The sequence below is a fragment of the Oryctolagus cuniculus genome, chromosome 13 (assembly GCF_051225735.1).
Source record: "Oryctolagus cuniculus isolate XC-2025 breed Fujian yellow rabbit chromosome 13, ASM5122573v1, whole genome shotgun sequence".
Lineage (NCBI taxonomy): Eukaryota > Metazoa > Chordata > Mammalia > Lagomorpha > Leporidae > Oryctolagus > Oryctolagus cuniculus.
The window spans coordinates 21,857,440-21,885,067 of NC_142879.1; the positions used below are offsets into that span (position 1 = coordinate 21,857,440).

The window sequence follows — 27,628 nt, forward strand, 5'->3', positions numbered from 1 at the left end:
AAAGGCTTGAGGACAAAAGCTCCCGACTTCTGCTGCGTAGACTTGGACACGCAAAACCACCTTCTGAAGTGCTTCTGGGTGGCAGTTCAGATTTTTATTGCAATTAATAGGCAAGCTGCTTGCATATTTTCCTCTTCTGAATAGTTCTGAAAGGAAGAAATGAGCAGCGTATTAAACAGCACTTGTAATTTATCCTCCTCAGGTTAGAGTGGGTGAAGATGGAAGGCAGAATGTTTTGACAGGCAGCCTGCTCCCAGACCTTCTAAGTTGACTCAACTGTTCAATGGTAGATTTCCCACACATCTCTGTGTTAAAACTTAATAATAGAGGAAGAGAGTAGGGGCGAGGCATCAGGAGACTGACAGCGGTGTCAACAGCACTTCCATATCCAAATATTGGCTAAGACATAATTGCAGCTGTGGGGGAATCTGGCTCAACGGATCCTGTTCCTCACACCAAAGAGACTTCCAGATCGGGAATTCTGATTAACCTTAGGGACTGAAGAATGGTGTGATTTTTTTTTTTTTTTTAACAAGCAGAAGTCTTTTGATTGTAAAGTCAGATTTTTGATTATGAAGCTGTGGGGGCAGCAGGAGTACCCCCAAGAGGAAGGCTTCAAGAAGGAGGCAGACTAGCACTGGGCACAGTGTGGGAAGGCCATCGCTGGGGGCTCGCGCAGAGCCACAGGGGCTGGGAAGTGTGACAGCTCGAAGCTCGGAGCAGGTGGCAGCTGCTGGGATGCCCGGCTCCCTGTCTGTGGTCCGGTGACCTCTCAGACCTGTTAGGTGAGAGCAGGGCTTACCCAATGGTCCAGCGCGCCTGCTTTGTCTCCACCTCCACCTCTGAGAGCTGACATTTACATGGTTTTGGTGGGTGCTGTGACCTCAGCTCGCTGTCTCCCCTGGCTGCTCTTGCAGAGCTCTGAGTCACGCTCACGCTTGCAGGCAGAGCTGGACAGGACTCCAGCCGGCATCTCGTCAGCCCCCTCGTGTTGCAGGTGCGAGGAGTGACTTGTTGCAGGTATTCTAGCCCTGTGCTCGGCAGAGGCAGGATTAGAACCCAGATCGCCCGCAGGGAGCTCCCCAGCTCTCAGTGCCCCGGAGTAGTGGCCGGGCTCACAGGCCCTCCTCACCCGTCCTGGACCCTGGGTGGGTATTTGCCAGCTCTCAGCTCTCTGGAGTTGGAGGGGCACCTCCTAAGCCAGCTCAGCAGCTCTGGGAGTTTAGGATCTGCTGTAAAAAGCTTTCTTTCCCCTCTTACCGTCACCCTCTCTTTTAAAGGGATAGGACTTCTGTTAACTGCTGCCTTGGGAGGAGCACCTAGTGTCAGCCCACTTGTGTATTGATTGGCTGTGTTCCCCATGGGGCTCCTCAGCTGCTTGCTGCTTCGCTGTGTCCTGGTGGCTCTTAGGTATTAGCTGAACAAATTTAATTAAAGCTTGCCCTGTTGTCCCCCTTGGCTGTGCACTGCTGATTAGGGCAAGCACGTTATTGCTTTGCAGAATATAAGATGTTGTCGTAACTTATCTCTGTTTATCTTTCCACTGTGTGGCTTAGAGAAAACAAGAGCCTGTGTTTCTTCTCCTCGCCTCTCTCCATCTGGCCTCCCTTGCCGGGTCATGTAAGTGCCGCAGCCATGTGGCTTCCTTTAGTTTCGTGAAGAGATGAGTGGAAGCTCTCGCAGTTGGTGTGGACACTGTCAGAGGGAGATGCCCGAACTCCCACTCCTCAGTACAGGCACCATCCTACCCACAGGCCACACGCCTCCTGTGGGGCACCTCCGGTGGGAGCAGGATGGGTGGGGGGTGGGCGAGCGGCAGTGCCCCGGTGCGGGTTGCTGGATGGACTCAGCAGGTGAGTGGACCAAAGCAGCCTCTCTGATATTCAGTATTGTTTTGGGCAGTTAAGAGTTTGTTGTATAAGCTAGCCTGAAAAATTTAGGGGTCAGTTACCCCCTCTGGAGAAGACCAAGTTAACACATGGGGTCGAGAGCTGCCTTGTCTAATATGTAGCCTCTCTCCAGGTGTGGGTATTAGAGTTTCGAGTCATGAATATGAATGCAGGAAACGAAATCAGAATTCGCTTGCTTGACAGCCCCTCGCCCAGTGTCTCGGAGCCCCCTGCAGCTGCTGGCTGCCGGGTTGAGCAATGCAGAAGAGCGTTTTCGTCCTCGCAGAAAGCTCACTGGGCTTTGCTGGTCTCGGGGCTCGACTGTGGTTGGGAATGGAGGAGCTTTGGAAGAGGGAAGCTGGGCTGGTGTCAGGGGTCGTTGCTAGGCCCCTGAGGAATGAGTGTTGGGTGAAGTCGCAGCGCTGAGGGAGGAACCGGGCAGGTTGGTCGGGGCAGATGGTGCCGGGGGCCGTGAATTGAACCTAGCTCATCGTTGTGTCAGAGCAGGTGTTGGAGTGTTTGAGAGGGGGGCACAGTGTTGTTACAAAGCAGGGAGAGGAAGCACTGAGGCAGGGCTTGGAGAGTTCTGAGGGAAGGGTTTGACCTTGTCCTTTGGGAGAAGGCTTCGCACTGGCCCTGGCTCCAGCCCCAGCCTCTGCTGCAGCAGGCCTCTTGGCATCACTGAGTCAGGATCAAAGGCTGGTCAGCTGCTCGTCCTCTTCCACTTGTGAGTTCTGGGCTTTGGTAGAGATTGACGATAATCTCTAGCTAAGATCTGGGATCAGTGGCCGACAGGAGGGCAGAGAAAAGCCATCCCAGGGCCTCCCGGCCAGATGTTGGTGGGCATCTGGGACACGCAGCGCTCCTTTTTGGGAGGAGGAAGATACTGGCTTGCGCAGTTGGGAAACCGTTTGGACTGCTTGGGACCTGAGGGGTTGGATGTTATCAGCCGATGACTTTGCTGAAGCAGCAGGTGCAAGGAGTTTGGAGGCCTGGAAGAACCGAAGGCTGGAGGCAAATTTAACGCAATCTCTGGCCAGATCCTGGCGCTGAGGCAGAGGCCAGAGCTTCAGTCACCAGCAGAGTCCAGGCATGTGTGGGGTCTGTGCCGGGGGAATGGTTCAGAGCTCCCAAGCAGCCCTGCTGGGCTGAACGCCCAGATGCCCCCTGGGGGCTTGGTGTGTGCGGTATAGGATTCCCACTTTGCTGCCTCCTTCTGCTCTAGCCCAGGCCCTTCCAGGGGTCATGTGGTGCCCCCCCACCATGCTGCACGCTTCTGGGAGGTCCCTGTCTGGGAGGGAGGTAGCAGTGGTTCTTTGAGGGGCTGCAGCTGCTCTTGGTGATGGTGTGAGGCCCAGTGGTGAGAGAGCCATGTCTCCCGGCTCTGCGGAGCTGCCGCTTGCCTGCTCCTCTTTCTCGACCACTTAGGTCTCGTGGAGGAGGAGGCTGGGCCAGTGCAGGCAGTTCTGTGGACGTGCCAGAACCATGGCTTGGGCCCTTTTTCCCGGGACCTGCTCTCGGTCGGGTTTCTCGGTTTTCATGGTAGTTGTTCTGGGCTGCAGACCAGCAGGGGAGACCCGAGCCCTGGCAGCTGTTCCCCCAGAGGTTGCCGAGTCAGTGAGGGCACTGGCAAGAAGGGGCCGCACCACCGCATGGCTCTGTGTGTCCAGATGTGGAACCCAATGAGATTTCCCGTGCCTTTTCTAGACTTTAGGAAAATCCCAATATTTTGAATTTTAAGACAGAAACAAGCCTGCTACTAAGGGTTATGAACTAGATAAGAAGGCACAAGAAAAAACCCACAGAACTTCTAGCCTTTGTGCCCTGCTGTCTGGTTGTGTGACCTTGAGAAGGGTCAGTTGAGCTTTGCAGGCCTCGGTATGTCAGAGGGTCTGGCTCCAGCAGCCCCTGAGCCCTGGTGGTGTGGGCCAGTGGAGGGCTGAGGGCGGGCAGGGCTGCATCATTGCTCCTTGTCGTCCGTGGGATGTGGGCAGCATGAATGCCCTTTTGATAAGCTTAGTACGGGCTCCAGGACAGCCTGTGTCCGGTTAATTAATAATCACCACTGGCCAGCTGCTCCTTCTCGGTGTGAAGACTTAGACAGGGTTCCTGCTGGCCACTCGCAGGGGAGGGGCTCCTAGCTTAGGAGGTGCGTGTCTTCCCGTTCCTTGAAACCTCTTCCTGTAGTGGTGGTGCAGGGTAGAGGTGAGGATCTGTGTTCCCTGTACAAACTCTTTCTCATTGGAAGTCTGGGGCTGTGATGGATGGTGTGGTTGGGCCTTACACACAGCCACCTGGGGTAGGGCAGGCCTGAGATCCAGCCCCTGTCCCCTGGTCAGGGCGTGTGATTTTGCCTGGATGTGTGATTGAGTTCCTTCAAAGGGGCACCACTTTCTGATTCATGTATAGGCAGGTAGGAGGTAGGGAGGGCCCGTTTTAAGAGCTGGTGAGAAACAAGGATTTATGTCCAGGTACGCTAAGCCCCAGGTAGGGCTGGGTCAGAAGAGATATTAGGGTTCCAAGGAAGCAAGACGGGAAGGGGGTGTCTGGTAATGTCTGGAGGCAAGAGTAGCGTTTTCAGCCCTGGAGGTCTGGGCTGTGGGGTCCTGTGTACTAGGCCGGCAGATTTGGTTGGAGGAGGAAGAAAGACACAGGGAGAAGGGGCCTAAGGTTGGGCTTGGCCTCTGGCAGTGTGGACTTTGTGGGGTCTTCATTCTTGGATCCAGTAAACACCTCTGTGTGCAAGCCGGCTGGCGGCTGAGGCTGGGACGTGCCCCAAGGTCGACCTCTGTCTGACGTTGCATTCCGAGGCCAGCCAAACTCTGTGTCCACCCCAGCAGCAACAGAGCTCTCCAGAAGGGTCAGATGGAAGGGCGTCATATTCCTGGGGACATTTCCAGTCGTCCCCTTGGCCAGTGTCCACCCAGGACGGTCATCTGGGAGGGGAAGAACAGAAGCTTGGAAGAAGATAAGGGAAGAGGGCGTGGCGCTCTGGGTGCCTTCTTCAGTCTTCACTCCGTGATGATTCTAACTTTGAACCTGAAGCAGAGATGGACTCTGTCTTATCCCAAGTAGGAGAAGGACCTTGCTGACCCCTGTACCTTCGTCCCTCAGGGCATTGTGTACCCCGCTGCAGCTCTGTGCGCAGGTGACTGGGGGATCACCGGGCTGCCGTCACCATTTATCCACATCGTTAGGAGGTTTCCAGCCCACACTGGGCATTTGCAACCCAGCCTATCCCAATTGCTAAATATAAACCTGTCACTGCTGCAGTCCCCCTCTCAGCCAGGCCCTGCTGTCTGTCCCAGGTCTTCCTGGCCTGCCTCTGACTGCTTATCTCACTGTCACCTCCTCGTTTGCCCAGCCTGAGTGCTGCTGGCAGGGTAGGGCCAGCTCTCTGTGCTGGGAGCTGGGATGTGCTGGTTCTTCTCCCAGAGTCTGCATTATGTGGCACGCTGCCTTGTGTGGTCCGCGTGGGGAGAGGGCTGGGCAGAGAGGAGGGAGAAGTCCTTCAGAATGGATGAGACCTCCTTCTGGGCTGGCCTCAGCTCTGGCTTGCTCCAGGCTCCCCTGCCCAGCAGGCCCCCCTGCAGGGGTGAGTAGGGGAGCCCTGCCCCGGCTTCACCCCAGGTGGGCTGAGCCTGCTACCTGCTGGTTTGCCTGCTCTGCTGGTTCGTTAGACCTCACTCCGCAGCACGGGGCTTCGGGTTACCACATTCAAAAAGTGTGACCTCATCTTGTTGGCTTCCAAGAATAACTGGGCCCTGGCTCTCAGGACCTCCTTCCTCAGTCAGGCGGTGGCTCTTGCAGCTCTCCTGGCTCAGCCACCTGCAGAATGTCACAGAAAGAGCACAGGTCTCTTCTGTGTCCTGACTGCGGGGGCAGGGCGGGGGGCAGATGGGGTCCTGATGATCTGGGTCCATTCAGGTGCCTGGAGTCCTGGAGACCTGCGGAGCCAGATGAGGAAAGGGGCTCAGGGTGCTGGGGGCGGCAGCTTGGCTGCTGGAGGCTGGGCAGGGCATTCCTTAGGGTTGACGTTGGCATTCTCCTCGTTCTGGTTTGTCCAATCCTTGGACAGGTGTTGGTACTAATCATGGCACGGGGTTCCTGGGTCTGTGTTCTGAGATTAGGGTTTATTTGGGGGAGAGTGATAGGAGCCGAGAGCCAGCACTTGGGGAGTCCTGTGCCTCCAGCTCGAGTTACAGGCCCAGACCATGCCTGCAGGGCTGCCTCCTTCCATCTGTCCCCCGGGGCCTCATTCCTCTGCAGGCAGAGATTTATCTGCCAAGGCCCATTGGCCTCTGGAGGGGAGGAGCTGCTTGTAGTTGCTAAGAGTTTATTTTTAACTCTGACAGGAGGATCCCCTGTCCTTGGAACAGTCAAACCTTCTCTCTTCCCCTGTCCTGGCCTCATTCCTTGGCTTCTGCAGTTCTTAGAAGAAGGTGGTGGGATTCTCAGACCAGCCTTCACAAGCAGCGAGCTGTTCTCACTCAGGAGAGCATCTGCACATTGCTTGTCCTGTGTGGCTTTTACAGAGCTGCAAGGGTCTTGGGGCAGGGGCGGGGGTGGTGGTGTGGTGTCGAAGGCCACCCGTGTGGAATGTGGAGCATCCCAGGAATGCAGGTGGACAGGCCGAGAGACCAGTGTCGCCCTCCAGCCTGGGGTCCTGTTCCCCTTCCTGGCAGGCAGAAGGCCATAGAGGAGGAGCACATATAGTGACTGCTTTATAAACTGACCTTCCAGAAAGGCTGAGTGCCGCTGTTCCCTCTGCCCACAGGCTCCCCGCGTCGTGTCCTGGCCAAGGCACCTTCCCTTTTATTTCACATCTAAAATGCATTTCTTCACGTGCAAGGTGTTTCTTTAGACATTTGATTGGATTGTAGATTCCTTGGAGACTTGGTCTTTGTCATCACCGTGTGTCCTCACTGGGAAAAATGCAGAGTGTTTGGGCACTTGCACTACACCTAGCTGCCCGAGGAAGATGTGACAGCGGAGTAGAAGTGGGTGCCAGCGCTCACACATGCAGCTCTGAGTGGGATCCACAGGGCAGGGCCGTGGCGGCTCCGAAGTGGGACGGTGCTGGTCCAGGCTCTCCCGAGACTGAGCCAGGCTGTAACGAAGGCCCCCCCTGACAGCTGTCCCAGTTCTTCCTCCTGTCTGCAGGAGGCTGCTCTCAGAAATCTCCCGGGCGCTCCTTCCCTCCACCCCCTCAAATCTGCACCCTCTTTGTGCCGCGGAGTTCTTGTTCCCATTCTTGTAAGAGCCCTGGCCCCAGCTTTCCATCGCTGTTTCTCCTGCCTTCCCCTCCCTGTGTCGGGGTCCTGCTTTCCCTGTTCAGCTTTGGGGATGACCCTCTGCCCACTGGCCAGCTTTGAGGGAGGGGCACATGCAGAGCAGGCCAGCTTTCCTCCCTTGCTAGCTGCAGACGCACTGGAGACACACAGGTGTCATCCAGGGCTGTCTGTCTGCTGGCCTTGCTCCTATGTGTTGCAAGAGGGACCAGTGTCAAGCACCAAGTTGCTAGAACTGTGGTCAGAGGTTTGAACCTCGTGGGACCTCAATTCCGTGTCACAACGGATTTGCACAGGCTAGAGACTGAGCTGGAACCCCAGCCATCTCCCTCCCAGCCCTACCTGCGTGGCCTGAACAAGTCCTAGAACCTGTTTGGGCCTCATTCAATTTCTTCATTTGTAGGTCAAAGGGACCAGACTAGACCCTGAAGGAGTCTTGCTCTGAAGGCCTTTCTTGATTGTTGTTGCCACATTCCCACTGCGGGGGAAATGACCTGGTGCTGTGGTAGAAGTGGTCAGCCTGGGTGCCAGGGAGCCCTGGGGTCTGAGAGCCCTCTTTCTGTTTCTGCAAGCCCGTGCTGTTTCACCCTTCCCTGGGCTGTCGTGTTTTTATCCATTCAGCCAATGTTTATAAACGTTTATTCTCCTCCATGCCTGCCTCCTGTCTTCCCTGCTGAGTGGCCATCAGGTGGCCCAGATGGCAGGATTAGCCTGGAATGGGAGAAAGTCAGGGTCATCCCCACGGGCTTAGACCTCTTTAATACCTCTGCTCTATGAGGTGAAATTTAGAACAATGAGAGTTGATGCTTTGGAGCAGCTTAGACTGGATCCCTGCCTTTCTAAGCAGGATTTGCCTTAGGGTGCCTTCTATCCCCCTGAGATCCAAAGCCACTTTCTGCTTAAGAAAATTAATTGGCAGTGCCAAGAATGACTTTTGCAGCTTCCTAAGGATAGATCAGAACAGCAGATTGCCTTTGATACATGTAACAACCCATCATTCAGGCGGATGTTGGAAGCTTAGCAACTCTGTGAAGGTTTCCCAGCTTTGTGGCAAGTCTTTATTGAGCAGATACTAAGTAATCAGGCATTGTGTTAGGTGTTTTACTCACACTCTCCCTAATCCTTAAAATCAAGATGCAAGGGAAGAGTCCATTTTACAGAAAAGGAGACATGTTCAAATGGGTTTAGAATAATGCATTTGTTAGCAAGTATTTTTAAAAAAGATTGATTTGAAAGGTAGAATCATGTGTACAAACACACACAGAGAAAGAGAGAGAGAGAGAGAGAGAGAGAGATCTTCGATCAGCTGGTTCACTTCGAAAGTTGCCAAAATGCCTGGTGCCCCTCAGAGCTAAAGCTAGGGGTGTGGAACTCCATCTGGGTCTCCCACCCATCTGGGTTTTCCACGTAGGTGATTGGGCCATCTTCTGCTGCTTTCCCAGGTGTATTAGCAGGGAGCTGGATCTGAAGTGGAGCAGCCAGGACACAAACTGGCACTCATATGGGATGCTGGTGTCCCAGGTAGTGATTTAACCCACTGTGCCACGATGCTGGCCCCAGCACCTGCTAAGAACTGAGCGTGATTTTAGGCTCTGGTGATACAGCAACCTATAAGACAAACAGACATAATACTCCTTACTGCGTGGAGCTTGCATTCCAGGAGGGGCAGACACACATCAGTTAAATGACACACTTGTCAGGTGGTGATAGACACAAAGAAGAAAATGAAGGCAGAAGGAGGCCCTGGAATGCGGAGTGTGTGTGGTATTGCAGTTTTAAATAGATCAGGAAGGCTTCAGAACTGAGGTGGGGCAGCAGCGAGGAGCACTAGCAGGTGCAAAGGCCCATGGCTGTTAGTGATGGGAGTGTCAGACTCTGGATCCTGGGCTCTGGATAGCTCACAGTGCTGCCCAGCAGTTCTGTGACTTCATTGTAATTTTAAAATTTTTATTTAATTTTTATTTTTTTATTTGACAGGTAGAGTTATAGATAGTGAGAGAGAGGCAGAGAGAAAGGTCTTCCTTCCGTTAGTTCACTCCCCAATGGCCGCTACAGCTGGCGCTTCGCAGATCTGAAGACAGGAGCCATGTGCTTCTTCCTGGTTTCCCATGCGGGTGCAGGGGCCCAGGGACCTGGGCCATCCTCCACTGCCCTCCCGGGCCACAGCAGAGAGCTGGACTGGAAGAGGAGCAACCGGGACTAGAACCCGGTGCCCATATGGGAGGCTGGCGCCACAAGGCGCGGAGGATTAACCAAGTGAGCCACGCCTCCAGCCTCCATTATAATCTCATACTGCATTTACCTAGCCATTTGTTTTATCAAGTATTTATGGAATGCTTATTTTTTACAATTTACAGTGATAAGAATAAGTTGTGGGCCTGCCTTTGGGAATTTAGTTTCCAGCAGGAATGATCACCTGTGTGTATAAAAATGAATGAATTAAGGCTGTCCTCCTCCCTTTCCCCTCCAAGAGTAGGAATGTGAGTGCCCTTTCGGGCATATGTCCATTTGACCCTGGTAGGTGGGGTGGTCTGATTGCAGGTTTTACATTCAGAGAGATGTGGGGGTGGTTTCGTGGCAGAGTCAGGGAACAGGCAGCCAGTAAAGGACACAGACACTGATGGAGTCTCCAGGTCCGGGAAGGGGTGGGGTCTTGAGGGTCGAATCTCTTCATGGACACACACCTGGGACCCAGCCCAGAGGGTGCCGGTAGGAGTGAGGCCAGCAGGACAGTTTCTAAAAAAAAAATACGAGAGACTTGGCCAGATACTCCCTTTTCTTTGGCTGAGGAGGGAGAGATGTCACCCAGGAATCTTCTCGGTGACAGGAAATACTTGGGATTGGGCAAAACTGACCACTGCAGAGAGCCTGGAAAAGAGGCCTGGGAAAGCCAGGTGGCTGGGCTGCAGAGGGTGGCCCAGGTGGCTGGGCTGCAGAGGGTAGTCCAGGTGGCTGGGCTGCAGAGGGTGGCCACTCCTGTTTTCTTCTTTTGGGCTCTTAGAGGATTTCTGTGGTGCCCAGGGGAGTCGCATCCTTCTCATGTTAGCCAGTGGACAGGCCGTGAGCAGGGGCTGTGACCCCCGAGGGCTCTGGCCATCTTTGCTTCCAGGCAAGCAGAGAATGGCACACAGGATGGAGCTGCCGTTAGTGCAGATGGGAAGGTGAAGCAATGGGTCCCTCTGTTTTTTCCTGAACTTCTGCTGTGACAAAGGAAGTTGCAACATATTTTTTTTTCTTTCTTTTTATAGCATAGGAAGGGGGGGAGACCATTTTCCAGTAAAGTGAGAAAAAGTAGCAAGTCACGCCTGGGTGGGTGCTGCGCCTCCTCGCACAGTCTTCCTCTCTGCCTTTCTTCCCCATCTCTGCCTTTCTGTCCCCTTTCCTCCCAAGGCTGTGGCCCCGCAGGAGCCCAGCTGTTCTCCAGGGAGGGAAGAAGTCAGCCCTTGGATGGAGGGAACCTTGTCTGTTGTCCCAGCTCGCACCTGGAAGGTTGCCTGTGGCCTCACCCTGGATACTGAGTGATGTTTAAACAGGACAGGTTGTGCCTGATACCCACCTGGCGTCTCTCTTGGTGTCCCAGCGGGGTGAGGCAGTACTTGTGTCTCAGTACTTCCTAACCACCTTGTTGGTGGCTTCAGGGTGTGTGTCCAGGCAGATGCTGGGGAAAAGGGCCTGGAATGTGTGGGAGGCAGAAGTCAAGGCTGGATGACCACACATGTTAACACTGAGTCCTTGGTCAGGTTGGATTTTGGTCTCTGTGCTGTGGCTGGGCAGGAATCCCGTTGTATTTGAAAGTGTGCAGATGATATATTTTCCTGATGAGAACTTCTGAAGTTTGGAGAAGTCGTGGAACTTTTTTACTCTCTATTGGTGAGATTCCTTTCCTTTCTCTTGGATGTCTGTATCTCAACACAGCCAAGAAGTTACAGAACACACGCACTTTGAGACAAGCATCGGGCAGCCAAGGGGTGTTCCAGGCCAACCCTGCGGGTGAGGTCTGCAGATGCTGCTGGTGCACAGGCGTCCGCCTGGCTGTCCAGGATGGGGTGCAGTGGCTGGTGTGCATGGCTTTCCTGGGCTGCAGAGGGGTCAGGTCCCTCGGAGTGAGAATTCTGGTTCTTTGTCCCCTGTACCTGTTGCTTCTGCTGAGCCGACACAGAGCTCCTGCTTTCTCCGTTTTCTTTGAGTTTTATCTCTGTCACCAGGGAGGTCTGAACTCTGAGAGGCTGGTGCTGGAGGGAGTGGGCCAGCATTTGGTTGTTTGCCTGCATCCTACAATGGATTCATGTGTTCTCTTCCCCAGGCACCTGCACTTGGCCAATATGGTAGACACTAGCCACGGGTGGCTATTGCTTTATTTTTATTTACTTATTCTCCTTTTATTTGAAAGGCGGACACACACACACACACATTTCCATGTGCTGGTTTAATCCCTATGTGCCTCCAGCAGTCAGGGCTGGGCCCAGGCTGAAGCCAGGAGCCCAGAACTCAGTCTGGGTTTCCCATGTGGTTGGGAAGTACTAAACTACTTGGACCATCACCTGTTGTCTCCCAGACAACACTCCCAGAGTGCGTTAGCAGGAAGCTAGAATTGGGAGTGGAGTCAGGACCTGAACTTTTGTACTCTAATATGGAATGCAGGTGTCTCAAGCAGAGTCTTAGCCACTTGCCAGCCTGCCCTGCAGGTGCTACCTGAATTGAAGTTACAGTTGAGTGAAGTTCAAATCTAATTCCTCTGTTGCATTAGGCATACTTTGAGTGCTCGTTTTTTCCTTCCTTCCCTCCCTTCTTCCCGCCCTCCTTCCTTCCAAGATCTGTTTGTTTATTTGAAAGGCAGAGTAACAGACACAGACACACACAGACACACATGCACAGATATTGAGATTGATTGATTCCACCTGCTGGTTCACTTCTCCTATGGCTGCTGCCAGGTCTGGGTGCTAGGGGGCCAAGTACTTGGGCCATCTTCTGCTGCCTTCCCAGGCGCATCAGCAGGGAGCTGGATCGGAAGTGTGAAACAGCTGGGATTTGAACTGGTGCTGATGTAGGATGGTGGCTTAACCAACCACCTTACAACACCAGCCCCGAGCAGAAGTTTTGAGGCCCAGGTGAGAGGGCAAATTCTAAGTAATCATTTAGAAAAGTGTCTGGAAAAGGATGTGGCTTGACCTGCGTAGGACTGTGTTCCAGCAGTCTGCGCCCTGTCCCAGGGGCTCCCAAACCAAGTCAGTTGACAGGCTCGCGTGCGGGTGTTACTGCAAGGTGCAGATTCCTGAGCTCCATCCTTTGTATCTTGCTGAGTCCCAGAGTCTGCAGAGGTGGTGTTCAGGACTCTGCATCTTTACTGTGCTCCCCACGTGGTAGCACTCTGGGTAACCATTGATCTATCTAATCTGTGCTTAAATTCCTCCGGGGAGGGGGAGCTTACCCCTTTTCAAAAGACTCTTTCCCCAAAGAACACCCTGATGTTACAGCTGTGTGTGTACTGAGTCCACGCTCTGGCTCCCTGGCCTTGTGAAGCCCTTTGGTGCTTGTTGGATTCTCCAGAGCTCGCATCCTCTGCGTGCAGATGCTGGTGGGGTCTCCTGTAGCCCGAAGCCATGGCACCATTGCAGGGGCCCTAGGGGCATGCAGATGCAGAGGGTCGGGCATCTGTCGTCAGGCCTGATGGGAGACAGAGGGAAGGTCAGACATGGGGAGTGTCAAGGACCGTCTGGCGGGGGCGTACTCTGTGGACCCCCCCCCCCCCCCCCCCAGCGCTCTGCACCTGTGCCCAGGGTCGAATTCCTGTTTCTCTGCGTGGTTAATACTCGCTCTTCAAGGGTACCGGCCTGGTTCTCTCAGGGCCATTGGGAGCCTCAGCAGATAGGATGACACCTGTGACTTCTGGGTGCAGACCTTCAGTGGCGTCCCCTCACCTCCAGTGTACAGGGCAAACTCCTACACCAGGTGTTCGAGCAGGCTGGGTTTAACCTTCCTGCCCCTCACCGTTCCGGGCATCACTGCTTCCCACTGCGCCGTGTACGCGTGTGTTCCAGGTCCTCTTGGGCCTGCCTTTTGCTCATTTTCCACATGCTCTCTGGTCAAATTGTTTTTGTCCTCCAGGGCTCGTATTTGGTTTTCCCTGCCCCTGTGACCCCAGTTCTGGGCAGAACTCCCTCCCTTCTTGTGCCCAGAGCAGGTGTTGTAGCCTGCACGACTGCTTGGAATTTGAGCTGGTCATGGCCATGGCCTCCTCTGCTGGACTGAGCCCCCTGAGGGCGTGGACTGTCTCACGCTTGGTGTCCCTAGGTCACTGAGGGCCTGGCACGGGGCTGGGGGGAGGGCGTGTGCCCAGGGTGGGCCGGCTCTGGTCTGGTGGTCTTCTTGTGGGTGCCCTTGCACAGCCCCGGCATCCTCAGCCTCAGGGAGCCTGCGCATCCTGCCTTTTAGCAGCTGATAACGACCAAGCAGGCTGTGAGGCCTGGCTGTCTCAGGCAGAACTGGCATTTAAGCAATAAAGTTTTGAAAATGGAGCATTAAAGTGTCAGCTTTAGAACAGCTGGTTCCCCACACCACCCCACGCAGTTGGAGACAGGTGATGGAATCGTGAGTGGCGCCAGAGAATCCTTGCAGCCTTGGAAAGAGCCCAGGGGAAGGAGGCCTTGGGGGCTGTGGGCGGGAGCTGGGAAAGGCTCTTTTCAGGTTTCTGCTTTCCAGCGTGGGGCTGGGGCTGAGGGGCTGGGGCTGGGCTGGGGCTGAGGGACTGGGGCTGGGCTGGGCTGGGCTGGGCTGGTCGGTAGATGGGTGGCAGGTGCTTCACTAGAAGGGCTATCAGAATTCTCCCAGTTTCTGGAATTGAACAGATTTTGCCAGTTGAACAAGCAGGGAAGTTGGGGGAAATGGGATAGGAACGCACCCTGCCCTTACCCTCAGGTGGCAGAGCGTGCCGTTCGTGTTCAGTGCTGGGCAGATCGGGACAGCCTCGCCATGCCTCATCTTCCTTCCTTCTGACGCTCCTGGGGGTGGGAGGGACAGCACCAGAGCTGGAGGAATTCCCCAGCCTCTTGATGGCACCGTCACTGACCACAGCTCCACCTCAGCGGAAGGTGTTCTGAGAAACATGCCTGGCGGGAGCAGGCCCCGGCTGCAGAGCGCGGGGAGCTGCCGGAGAGGCAGAAGCTTCCTGTGAAGTCGGCCGTGGGGGCTGGGGTGCACCTGCTTCTCCACTCAGCTGGAGGGGTCAGCGGCAGGCACCCTTTCTGAGTGAAGCACACAGCCCACCCAGGAAACCAAGGAGGATGCTGGAGGGGTCTTTCCCACAGGTTCAACCCAGGGAATCTGGGCTTTGTTTTCAAAACCCAAAATTAGGGTCTGTCTGACAATAGTTTTTCTTTGTGGAGGGGCCCTGGAGGGGAGTGAGTGTTGCTTTCAGATCCAGGAGAAAATCAGAGCTATGTAGTTTGAATATGAAAGCAGCAGAGGGGCAGGTGCCGCATCAGAGAGTACTGCCTCTGCTGCCGTTTCCAAACAGCCTCCTGCTTACGCACCTGGGAGGCAGCAGGTGATGGCCTGAGTGCTTAGGTTCCCGTCTCCTGTGTGGGAGACCCAGATGGAGTTCCTGGCTCTTGGCTTCAGCCTGGCCCAACGCCAGCTGTTGAGGGCATTTGGGGAGTCAGTGGATGGAAGATCTCTCTCTCTCTGTCCCTGTCTCTGTCACTCTGCCTTTCAAATGAATAAGTAAATTAATCTTAAAAAGCACTAGACTTTTGTGGGAAAGTGAGATTTATGTGGAGTGTCTCTGGCTCACTGGCCCCTCCCTGTATTGTCTGGCCCGTGGTAGGAGGGATGGGTGAGAAGGCCCTGGGCCCCTTCCTGCTGTGCTGTCAGGTTCCGTTGCTGGAGTTTATGGAGTCTTGGCTGAACTCATCCAGTGTGTGATGGTTGTCAGTGACTTCTCACTGACCGCAGGTATGTACACTGAATGCGGTCACTCAGGTATCCTCGTAGCCAAATGCGGAGCAGCTGGTGAGGTCTGGGGTGGGGAGGACTTGCTGGTTCACCAGGGTAGGAACCTTGTCCTTGGTGACGTAAGTGCTGGTGGTCCATAGCCAAGGTTGCCTTGACTTTGTGCTTGGGTTCAGTGCCTCTGTGAATGAACAGTGGTCCTTGTAGGAGCTTTATCAGCTCTGGACCGGAATAGCAAAAGGTAACTCAAGTGCGTGTGTGCACTCGCTCGTCGGCTTGCTGGGAGCTCACGGAGGGGAAGCGTGAGCATAGTGCTTCTTACACACTCCAAATGGTAGACAGCTCTGGCCAGGCGACCGGGTGGACCTAGAGGAAGCGGCCGCTTATTTCTCCTTGCGCCGACGCCAATGCCGACTTCCTCTGTGATCACGTGAATCAGGGAATGTTCTGCAGTGCATGTGACCTGGCCATATTGAAGGCTCTGAGAAGTTCCACAGTAGAAGAATATTTCACTTGTTTCATCCTGTGCTTCTACATACACACATACAGGAGCCCTTATTACTGTTCTGTGGGCTACTGTCTGAGAGGTGGCAACACAGTCTCTCTGCCCGGGAGAACTGTCCAGTGAATCGGGGAAAGTCACATGACTCGGTCCTCACAGGTTTGGGAAAGGGGTGTGTGTGTGTGTGTGTGTGTGTGTGTGTGTATCTGTGTGTCTGCTGGGGGGTGTGGCAGAGAAGGGCCCCTGACGGCAGGTGGCTTCTATTGAGGTTGGTGCTGTCTGCATCCCTGTTGGCTTTGTGCTACTGGGGAAGCTTTTGTCCCGACTTGAAAACACTGAATGGCAGCTACATCTGTCACGCTTGGGAAGTGGTGGTTTGCAGCGTGGGGGGTGAATGAGCCATTGCAGACACCCCCGCTCCAGGCTCAGACTGCTGAGCGCACCGCCGTGTTGGAGAAGGGAGGGGCTGCCGACCCTGGGAGCGGAGGGGAGCAAGCCTGAGCTCTCTGACCTCTGCGATCTCCTGCCCGGGGGAGGTGGCATTGGCCCTGCAGGGGCCAGCCAGGAGGGAGCAGGTGGGCTGCAGGTTTCTTTCCCCTAGAGGTGGGCCAGGGTTCCAAGGCGCTCAGTTCTTCATTACCCAGGGGAGTTGAGCCAGGCGTTTGGCTTGAATTTAAGACTTAGATTTGTAAAATGGATCTACCCAGATATGTGGAGTTTGAAAGTTGGTGAGTCCTGTCTGGGATGGTTTCAAGACCCGTGGTAACCGCCTGGGAGTGACCGTTCCCCAGATGACTCTGAGGAATGCCTGGGAGGCTCCCTGGAGTGTTCCCCTTGGAACAGACCCAGGCCTCCAGGATTCCCGGAGCCTCTGGCTGGCGTGGCTTTGCCAGGAAGCCATGGTTGTTTCTGAGGAAATCAGCAATTGGGAGCAGATGGCTCCATGGGGCAGGCGTCCGTCACCTTTCTGGGGACTGTGTGCTTCCAGGGCCAGGAGACCCCCACGTAACTAAGGGAGGGCCAGGATTTCCTGTCTGCTGCCCTAAGCTGGGCAGGGCTGGCGGTCCTCAGCAGGAAGGAGGGTGGGTGTCGGCTGTCCCCGGCTCCTCCCAGCCCCACGCGCAGGCCTGGAGTCTGGGGTGAGGAGGAGCAGGGGCAGGTGTGTGCGCCCCACAGGCTGTCCGCTGGCCGGCTTCGCTGTGGGAGGCGGGAGCATTAGCTGCTTTGCCCCCTGGGGCTGTGTCTGCAGCCCCCAGGCCCCAGGGTCTCTGGAGGACCCAGCAGCTCTGAGCCCTGTGGAGGTGCCGTGGCTGTCAGGCGAGAGCCCTTGCCAGGGCCCTCTGAGCTCGCTGAGGTGGGTGCTGGGTGAGGGTGGCGATGATGACTCCTCTGTCCCCGCAGCCGGGGCTGCATCACTGCTGTGCTGGGAAGGCCTGGTCAGGGAAACTCTTCCTGACCCCCTGAGGGGAGGGGCTGCTCCTCTTCTTCAGGAGAACCTCCAGCTGTGCCCGGCCAGAAGGCAGGCCAGCGTCTGAGCCGACCCTGCAGGCACTGCCGGCCTTGGCCCCCTGACCAAGAGCAGCTTAGCCCGTGTGGTGTGCAGTGGGTGCGTGGTTGGGGAGGGCGTGGCCCCACCCCTTCTCTTCCCCACAGGTCCCCGCCTTGTTGGGCCTCTGTTTGTGGTCATGGCTGTGTTCGCAGCTGTGGCACACTTGGTCCAAGATGGGGTATCCCATTATCCTGCATGTTAGGGACCCCTGGCATGGCCATTCCCAGAAGAGGTGGGACTTCCCCAACCCTGGGCACTCCAGAGACTTCTTCCTGGTCCCTTTCCCAGTCTTGACCACCTCCCCCAGGGAGTGCGGTGGGAAGGGGTCCTGCCAGAGGCAGTTTTTGGTTTGTGGGGGAACAGCCTTTGGGCTGAGCAGCAGACACCCCTTCCTCCGTGCGAGGCCTCGAGCACCGGACTCCTGGTTTCCTTGGAAACCACAATGGCTGAGGCAGAGAAGGAAGGGTTGCTTCTTGTGGGCTGGGATGGGGAAGGGGTGGGAGGAAGGGGAGGCCGTGCTCCTTTTCAAAAAGTCCTCGCTGGTCTGATCCGCGGGGCGAGTGATTCACGCACTGACCGTGGAGCTTGGCTCTGAGGACATCTTGCATCAGTGCAGGCTCCTTGCCTTGGCCTGTGTGGCTCGGGCTCCCTGTAGCTGTAACAGCATCTCTGCTTTCCTTGGCTCCTGTCTGTAAGAGTGGTGGGCAGAGGTGCTGTGAGTGGCAGCTGTCAGAGCTGGGAGCACACAGGTCTCTCTGATCCCCTCCTTGTACACTCATCCCTTCAGCTGAGACCACGGGGGCAGGGATTGGACCCTGACCACACGCACAGTCACCCGGTCATGGAGCTGGTCCCGGAGGAGCAAGAGCTAAGGACAGCCGAGGCTGAGCACCAACCTCACGGGTGCCCCCTCTCGGGCCTTGTGCAGTTCTGCAGCTGGACTGGCCCCTGTTTGCCCCCGCACTGCCCCCTGCTGGCTGTTACTTCCTCCTTCCCAAGACGTTTTACTATGAAACAGTTCATATGTGCAGCAACTTGAGAGAGTTGTGCAGTGAACACCTGTAAAGCCAGCCGCCTAGTTGCTGCCACTCACCTCTGCCTGTATTTGCCACATCTCTTTCAGTCTGCTAGCCCGTGTTACTTTGGGAGTGTATTTCACAGTGAGCTGCAGACATCAGCGCTCTTTTCCCTTACGTAGATGTTGGAGGTCAGTATTTGTTCATGCATTTGTTTTTTTTTCTTATGTAGGTCAGTGTTATGTAGCAATGAAAAGCACAAATCTTAAGATACCATCTGATGGGCTGGCGTCGCGGCTCAATAGGCTAATCCTCCACCTAGCGGCGCTGGCACACCGGGTTCTAGTCCCGGTCGGGGTGCCAGATTCTTTCCCAGTTGCCCCTCTTCCAGGCCAGCTCTCTGCTGTGGCCCGGGAGTGCAGTGGAGGATGGCCCAAGTGCTTGGGCCCTGCACCCCATGGGAGACCAGGATAAGTACCTGGCTCCTGCCTTCAGATCAGCACGGTGCGCTGGCCGCAGCGCGCCAGCTGTGGCGGCCATTGGAGCGTGAACCAATGGCAAAGGAAGACCTTTCTCTCTGTCTCTCTCAATATCCACTCTGCCTGTCAAAAAAAAAAAAAAAAAAAAAAGATACCATCTGATGAATTTTGATCAATGCCTCCATCTGTGCGACACACACCTCTGTCAGTATCTAGAACAAAAGGTTTTATGGCCCCAGCAGGTTCCCTCCTTCTCCTTCCTGAGATTATCACAGTTCGTGGGTTTTCATTATGGATGAGTTTGTCTCTTCTGGAACCTCTTGTAAATGGGATCATCAATGTGAAGTCTTGTGTGAGGTTCAGTCACAAGGCAACATGCGTTGGTCGTTTGTCCCTGTTTTTTTTTTTTTTTTTTTTTTGTTTTTTTTTTTTTTTTTGACAGGCAGAGTGGACAGTGAGAGAGAGAGACAGAGAGAAAGGTCTTCCTTTGCCGTTGGTTCACCCTCCAATGGCCACCACGGCTGGTGCACCTCGCTGATCCGAAGGCAGGAGCCAGGTGCTTCTCCTGGTCTTCCATGGGGTGCAGGGCCCAAGCACTTGGGCCATCCTCCACTGCACTCCCAGGCCACAGCAGAGAGCTGGCCTGGAAGAGGGGCAACCGGGACAGAATCCGGCGCCCCGACCGGGACTAGAAACTGGTGTGCCGGTGCCGCTAGGTGGAGGATTAGCCTATTGAGCCACGGCGCCTGCCCCCTGTTTTGTTTTTTAAAGATTTATTTATTTATTTGAAGAGCAGAGTAACAGAAGGGGAGAGACAGAGAGAGAGAGAATCTATCTATCTTCCATTTGCTGGTTCACTCCCTAAATGGCTGGGCTGAGCTGAAACCACCAGCCTCCAACTCCATCCTGGTCTCCCATATGGGTGGCAGGAACCCAAGTGCTTGGGCCATCACTGCCACTTTCCCAGGTGCATCAGCAGGGAGTTGGATCAGAAGGAGAGTCGCTAGGATTCAGACTGGCACTTTGCTGTGGGGTACTGCCACTTCTAGCAGTATAACCTGCTGTGCACAACGCTGGCCTGTCCCGCCCTCGTTATACTGAGCAGTACTCCACTGTATAGATGGGATCTAATTTGCTTATCCATTCTCCTGTTGATGGACAGTTTGGGGCTGTGATGAGTAAACTGCTATGATTGTTCCTCTGTGAGTCTCTGCGAACATGATGTTTTCCTTTCTTGTGGCTCAACATCCGGGAGAGTGGTTGTTGGGCTTATGGGAGGCTGCAACTTGTGTTCCTGTCTGTTTTGCTGCCCTGGCCTCCCCTTGTGCTCTGCACCGAGAATGATTAGGGGTAGGAATCCTCTGAAAGCCCACGCACGTGGCTGCCCCTGCCCAGGCACTTCCGAGGGACCTTCAGTCCCTTCCAAGACCGCTAGTGTTGTGGGTGGCTGTTGTAGTTGCTCCCTGGAGGACCCACGTGGGCCGACTCCAGCTCCTGTTGTGTGGCAGCCCCACAGGCCTCGAGGTGCGCTGTCACATGTGGGCCCATCAGCCACAAGCCCAGGTGTTTGGACCGATCTTACTGATCTGGTGTTCACATCTGTTACATCGGGGGCGTCCTCCTTTGGGAGTTTATTTTCTGGTTGGGATGTGGCCTGAGCACTGGATTCTAGTGTGGCCTAGATGTGGATTATGGAGTGTGAGAAGTACAGAGTATGGTTGCCTCTGGAGCTAATTGTTCTAAACAAATTTTAAAGATCTTCCATCCACTGGTTCACTCCCCAAAATGCTGCAGCGGCCGGAGCTGGGCCCATCTGAAGCCAGGTGCCAGGAGCTCCTGGGTCTCTCATGTGGATGCAGGGGTCCAAGCACTTGGGCCATCTTCCACTGCTTTCCCAGGCCATTAGTAGAGAGCTGCATAGGAAGAGGAACAGCTGGGACAGGAACCAGTGCCCATATGGGATGCCAGTGCTGCAGGCAGAGGCTTAGCCCACTGCGTCACAGCACCAGCCACCCCTTCGCCCAGGTGCTTTCAACAGCTTGGGTTGGACAGGGAACTCAATCCAGGTCTCCCAGCTGAGGTGCAGGGACCTAGGATTGAATCATCACCTGCTACCTCCCAGAATGCATTAGCAGGAAGCAGGACTCAAACCTAGGCACTGTGATATGGGGTGCAGGGAGCCCATGCAATGTCTTTTTTTTTGTTGTTGTTTTTTTTTTAAGATTTATTTTGTTTGAAAAAGAGAGAGGTGGGTGGGGGGAGGAGAAAGAAAAAGATATTGGTCTTCCATCCACTGGTTGACTGCCCACGCGGCTTCAACGGCCAGGGCTGGGTTAGGCTGAAGCCAGGATCCGGGAACTTCATCCTGGTCTCCTATGTGGGTGGCAGCTGTCCAAGTACTTGGGCCGGCTTCTGCTTCTCCAAGCACGTTAGCCTTAAGCTAGATCAGAAATGGAGTAGCCGGGACTCAAACCTGCGCTGGGATGCTGGGGTTGCAAGCAGTGGTTTAACCTGCTATACCACAACATTGTTCCCACCCAGTGGCGTCTTAACTGCCGTGCCAAGTGCCTGCCTCCTTGTCTTGATCTAGATGCTTTGAACTGTCAGGAAGCAGAAGATGATGTTAACTTCTTGGCAGCACATCATGGCGTCAAAGCAGATGAATTAATGTTTGCAAAAGGATCACACATCTCAGTGGTACAGATAGTAAGATGCTCATCCAGGTTTAGTCATCTGGAACTTCTGATCTTAATAGCGTTCCTTGCATCCTTTCTACTTGCCATTGTCTCATTGAATCTTTAAAACAATTTCAAAACACATTTAGTCAGTTGAAAGAGCAAGAGAGGGTTCACTCCCAAATGCGCACGCCAGCCGGGGCTCAGCTAGGGGCGCAGCTAGCGTAGACCCTGGGAGGGCCCAAGTAATTGGGTCCCCACCCGCATGGAAGACTGCATTGTGTCCCTTGCTCTGGACGTTGGCCCTGGCCCAGCCCTGGCTGTTGAGGCACTCAAGAAGTGAACCAGTGTATGAGAACTCTGCTTTTCTTTCTTTTTAAAGATTTATTTATTTTATTTGAAAGGGTTACAGAAAGGCAGAGGTGGGGCGGGGGGAGAGGGAGGAAGGGAAGGAGGGAGGGAGGGATCGTGCTTCCATCGGCTGGTTCATTCCCTGAATGGCTGCAACAGCTGGAACTGAGCCAATCTGAAGCCTGGAGCCAGGAGCTTCTTCTGGGTCTCCCATGCAGGTGCAGCGGTCCAAGCACTTAGGCCATCTTCTACTGCTTTCCCAGGCCATGGCAGAGAGCTGGTTTGGAAGTGGAGCAGCCAGGACTTGAACCAGCACCCATATCGGATGCCGGCACTCCAGACAGCGGCTTTACCCGCTATGCCACAGTGCCAGCCCCTGTTTTCTTCTCTTAACCTTTCAAGGATCTACTGCCTAGCACCGACTGTCCCCCCCCCCCCCCCCCAGTTTTCTGGTCACTTGCATGTTTTGCATGTTGGGTACACTTGTTGTTTACCATATCGTCAACTGCTTAGTGGCGAAATGCCAGGCACAGCTAAGCATCCCGGTGGCACTCCTTGGTTTGCTGCTCGAGGTGTTCTTTGGGCTAGGTCGACAGCAGCTGCTTGTTGAGTGTCTCCTGAATGCCGTGTATTGACTGGGCCCGGGCACATGGTCCACGGTGGGAGGGAGGATCCGGCTAAGCAGCCACGGGGAGCTCTGATGTCAGAGTTTCGCGAGAGTTCTGTGGGAACCTAGGAAAGAGGGGCTCTCTCTGGCAGGGCAGAGGGCTTCCCAGAGGCACGAGGGCGTGGAGTCACGAAAGGCCTGTTTGAGGTCATGGAGGTGTGGGGTGTGTTGTGAGGGTGGAGATGCTGTGGGTGGGACTAGGAAGACCGTGTTAAGAAATATAGAGGTTAAAAAAACCTTTAAATTACTTTCCGCTTATTTGGGGGGAGGGGACTGAATGAGTTCTCACTTCCCGAATACCCACTGCTTGGGGCCTGAGCCAGGAGTCAGGAGCATAATCTGGGTCCCTACACAGGAGACAGGAACCCAGTTCCCTGAGCCAGCACTGTTGCCTCCCAGGGTCTGCGCTGGTGGGAAGCTGGGGTCAGGAGCCAGAGCTGGGGATTGAGGCACCCCCAAGTGGAACACAGGCGTCGTAACTGCTGGAATAAATGCCCACTGCGCCAGTGGAGATGTTTTAGGAAGAAGCTGTTGTGCCCAGGTTGCCTTCCAGAAGGTGACCCCCGGGGGTGTTCCGGGACAGAGCAAGTCTCCCCTCTGCCGGGAAGCAGCAGAGGAAAGGGGTCTGTCAGTGGGCAGGAGGCAGCCGACTGGGAAGAGCAAGACGGGTTTGGGAGCTCTTCCCAGAGACAAGATTGGATGGGCTCTGTGAGCGATGGGGCAGAGAGAGAGGCATCAGGATTTCTGTCTGGGAGCCTGGCGAGCTGGCAACGTCACTGCTGTTTTCTGAGATCTGGAGCAGATGACCGGGGGACAGTGCTTCCGTTGTGTGCATGTTCAGCGACCTGTCCTAGATTCTTTCAACAGCATTTTATTGCTGGTCATTTATGGGAACTGCAAATATTATCCAAAAGCTTTGGCACCTTGCCTCCCTCTTTCTTTGTCTGGCAGGAGATTTTGTCTGTATGCCTATTTTCTTTTTAAAGTTTTATTTATTTGAAAGGCAGAATGACGAGAGAGAGAGAAGGAGAAACAGCGAGAGAGAGAGAGAGAGAGGGAGACAGACAGGCAGGCAGATCTTCCATCTGCTGGTTCACTCCCCAAATGGCTGCAGTGGCTGGAGCTGGGCCGATTTGAAGCCAGGAGCTTCTTCCTGGTCTCCTACATGGGTGCAGGGGCTTAAGGGATTAGGCCATCTTTTACTGCCTTCCCAGGCCATAGCAGAGAGCTTGATTGGAAATGGAGCAGCTGGGGCTTGGACCAGTGCCCACCTGGGATGCTGGCACTGCAGGCGGCGGCTTTACCCACTCACTACGCCACAGTGCTACACTGCCCCCCCCTTTTAAAAGATGTATTTATTTATTTATTTGAAAGAGTTACACAGAGAGAGGAAGACAGAGAATTTTCCATCTACTGGTTCACTCTCCAAATGGTCATGATGGCCGAGGCTGGGCCAGGCAGGAGCCAGGGGACCAAGCTGGATCAGAGAGCTGGATCAGGGTCAGGGATCTGGATCGGAAGTGGAGCAGCTGGGTCTCCAACCAGCGCCCGCGTGGCTTAACCTGCTATCACAATGCTGGCCCCAATGGGATGTGATTCTTAACATTGGGGTCACTTAACTTAGTCGTTATTCATAGTTTACCTTGGATTTGAGGTTGAGAGAGAGAAAGAATATGTTTACTTAGCTTGTTCCAGACTGAAGCACATTCTCTTTGACAGAGAAGGACGGGGCAGAGTGGACAGGAACGCTCTCCCATTCTCCATCATTTTGTGTGTTTGAGCCTCTGTCTCCACGGGCAGCTGCCTCCCTGTTCTTCTTGGAGCTTTGGGTGACCTTCGAGACGTGCTTCTGGGGGTTCTTGCCGTTTCACAAGCTCTGCGTGTTCTGTTCTGTGAGCCGAGCCTTTTCTCTGGATGTGTCCTGGCTTGCGGGCAGTGGCTCTGTCCTTGACACATCCTTTAGTGCCTGTGCTCATCACGGTCCCTGTGCTGTGGCCCTGCCCCGCATGGCTGCCGCCTCTGCCTGCTCCGTCGGGGATTGCTGTGTCTTAGATGGCCAGAATGCACCTGCTAGCGACTCAGCAGCATCTTTCAAGATGCACCCCTCTAGGAATCTCTCCCCATATTGCTCTTTATTTCAACATTTTTTGTTCCCTTTTTAAAAAAATCTCTCTTTTGAACTATAAATCAAAAGACTACTTCCTTCTGATATTGTGTTCTTGATATTACTGTTTTTTTTTTTTTTCTTTAAACACAATTTACTAGATTTTTCTTCCTGGTCAGACTTTGGTTTGGAGTAAGAGTTCCCTTCCCGTGTCTTCAGCTGCGCGACAGGTGATGTCTTGAGTAAGGTAAACACAACCATTTACCAGGTTCCCCAGCTCTTAGCGGCAAGCCGCTGTTGGTGTTGGTGACCTGAGCTCTGTCTTACTCTGGACCCTTTTTGCCAATAGTGTAGGGAGAAGTGGCTCCTGCCTTCCCCAACCTTGTGGTCTCCTGTATGTTACCACAATGGTTACTGATCTGGTTCCTTTCATCATCCCTCTCCAGCGGTTCTGCAGTCTCAGGCAGGTGGAACCCTGTGCGGTGGGGTGTGTGTGTGTGTGTGTGTGTGTGTGTGTGTCTGGATGTGTGTCCGTGTGCGTGCGTGCGTGCATGCACACACGCGCTGCCCTCTTGGTTTGCAGGATCCTTCTCTCTTTCTGCTCTCTCCCTCAGCTCCACTCCCTTTCCAGATAGATCTGCTGAGTGGGTACACATGTTCCGAATCTTGTTCCACTAAACCAGGCTGATGAAGATGAGATGGCATTTATCCCTTCAAATTAGAATTTTCTTTGGCAGCTGTACAGGGTCACATTGACAGAGGTGGCTTAGTCCAGAAGCAGTGTTCCTGACCTCCTTCCGTCTGAGCATCTCTTGATTGGTCAATCTCCGGGTTTTTTTTGAGTCACAATAGATACTGAAAGATCATGGTATTTTTCTTCCTGCTGCTCGGATTCTAGCTTAAAGCAAACTTGGAGAGCGAAGTGTGTTTTCCCTCCTACCTAGGTCTACCCTGGCTCCCAGGGAAAGGTGTCTTGTGCCTTGTTGTGAGCTGCTGGCTCTGATACCCAGGCTGCCCCTCGATCAGGGGTGTTTATCAGACTGCTCTGTACCAGGCTGTGCGCTGGCCGTGACGGACGTGGAAATGAATGGGGCGGCATGTGAGCAGAGTGGGGACAGGAGGCCCTGAGGAGGGACAAGACTGGCCAGAGGACACTGACCTCAGCAGCTCGGGGTTCGTCAGAGCTCCTTCGTAGTGGAAGGAAGAGCCTGGCAGTGAGTGTCTGGACTGGGTCTGAACGCCGACTTGATCTTTCCCAGCTTCGTGGTCCTGGTTGCTGCACCTGTGCCGTGCAGCCAGCAGCGCTCCGTCTATAGGGCTGTTAGGAGGCTTCATGTAGCAATGTGTCCTGTGCGCGTGGTGTGGTTGGGGCTGTGCAAGTGAGAATTCCTCCTTCTCTTGCAAAGACGTCACCTGTCCGGAGAAACGGGTGTCTGTGTCCCTCGACTCTGTTTCCTCCCGACACTCCCCAGGTTCACATCCGGCTGTGTGTGCAGTGTCCATTTCCACATAAGTCAGGAGTGGCCGGCGGCTCTAGCAACTGTTGGTCACAGCCTCCAGGGCCGTGTCTGTACACTGCTGTTACCCTCCTACTCGGAGTGACAGAGGTGCCCCGGCGTCCTGTGGCCGGTGTGAGAGCCCTCCTCTCACTCCCCTCCCACTGTAGCAGGAGGCTCAGCCTGCGTTTGGGAAGACCTGAGTTATGCTGTAACGTAGGACCTGAGCCCCGGGACCCGCGCTGTGGTGCAGAGGTGAAGCTCCCACCTACGATGGCAGCATCCCAGCTCCGTGCACTGGTTCAAGTCCCGGCTGCTCTGCTTCTGAGCCAGCTCCTTGCTGATGTGCCCGGGAAGGCAGTGGAAGATGGTCCAAGTACTTGGGCCCCTGCCGCCTACACTGGAGACCCAGATGGAGTTCCAGGCTCCTGGCTTTGTCCTGGACCAGCCCCAATCATTGCAGTCATTTGGGGGAGTGAGCAAGCAGATGGAGATCTCTCTCTCTCTTTCAAACAAATAAAAGAAGAAATCTTAAAAACAAAAAAACAAAAAAAAAAAAAAACCCAAACCCTCTGACGGCCTCCCTCTTTGCCTCAATCCCCTCCCCTATGTCCCCCTTCTCTCCTTCCCTTTCTCCTGTCTCTCCTTCTTCTCTTCCCTTACACGGAGCAGGAACACAGAGGGAGACACCCCGGGGCTCTGAGAGGGTGGGGGGCTGTGCGGGATCCAGGCTGTGAGCCTCCCCGAAAGGTACAGGCCCTTCCTCGGAAGGCAGGTGCTCTGTACGCAGAGGATCCGTGCAGACAGTAAAGCAACCTGGAAGGGTGTAAAGTGGGGAGCAGGGTGCAGAGGAGGAGGCTGGGCGAGAGGAGCCCAGCACAGTCCAGTGCTCGGTGGCGGAGGGGCGAGCGTGCGTCACCGTGCTGTCTTGCATCCCGAGAGAGGAGCTGATAGGCACCAACCACAAAGCACAGATGAGGACGTGGGAAGGCTGGCTGCCTGGCTCCGTCGGCTCGCGCTGTGTTAATGTCTGAAAGTACTGCACGGTGCCCCATAAAAATGTGCAAGATCGTGTGTTAATAAAACATTTAAAAAATAACTTTTTTAAAAAGGAAGAAAACTGCACACCTCTCTCTTGCACCCACTTTCTAGGGATTGACTGTTACTTTATTTTTTATTTATTTTTGATAAATTCCCCCAGAAAAGGCTAAGTGTCCACAAGTCTGTATATCCTCCTCCCTCTGCCTTGAAAAATAAAAGAACAGCAAAGCCACACAAATGAGGTCATTCCGTGTACATTCTGCTCAGCACTTTTCCTGTGTCCACTGTTGGAAATTTAAAAGATAACACAAAACAAGATGGTAGCACCTCAGTACCACTGAGAATTAACCACGGATTAACCTTTTAGTGTATTTGCTTCTTGTCTCCATAGCTTTGAAAGTCACCTAAGCAGTGGGAAGCGGTCCCGCTAGACCGTGCCAACGGGCCGCCCGTCCCTGGCTGCTCTCCCATCTCCGGAGCCCTGGGTCGGAGCTGCTCACCCTCTGGGTGCGGTGTCGCACTGGGTGGACTCTCCTGTTGAGAGACCCTTGGGGGGCCACAGTTCCTTGCCAGTAAAATGCCCAGTGAACGTAGTTCATGGAATGATTTCCTGGGTGGGTA

The 27,628-nt window shown here is 54.5% G+C and overlaps 1 protein-coding gene across 3 annotated transcripts in view; it reads left to right on the forward strand.

The window, feature by feature from the left end:
- The window catches only part of MAPKAPK2 (MAPK activated protein kinase 2), a 44,495-nt gene that overhangs the window by 1,815 nt on the left and 15,052 nt on the right, over positions 1-27,628 (forward strand). The window contains exons 1-2 of one of the 3 annotated variants that reach the window (XM_089312114.1): positions 515-997; positions 1,557-1,620. The exons of 1 other annotated variant lie outside the window; for it this stretch is intronic. In XM_089312114.1, the coding sequence (XP_089168240.1) occupies positions 861-997; positions 1,557-1,620 (201 nt within the window). In that variant the 5' untranslated portion in view covers positions 515-860. Of the gene's footprint in view, positions 1-514; positions 998-1,556; positions 1,621-2,577; positions 2,980-27,628 lie in introns of those variants that run through there. One more of the 3 variants, XM_089312115.1, reaches the window with a different exon arrangement.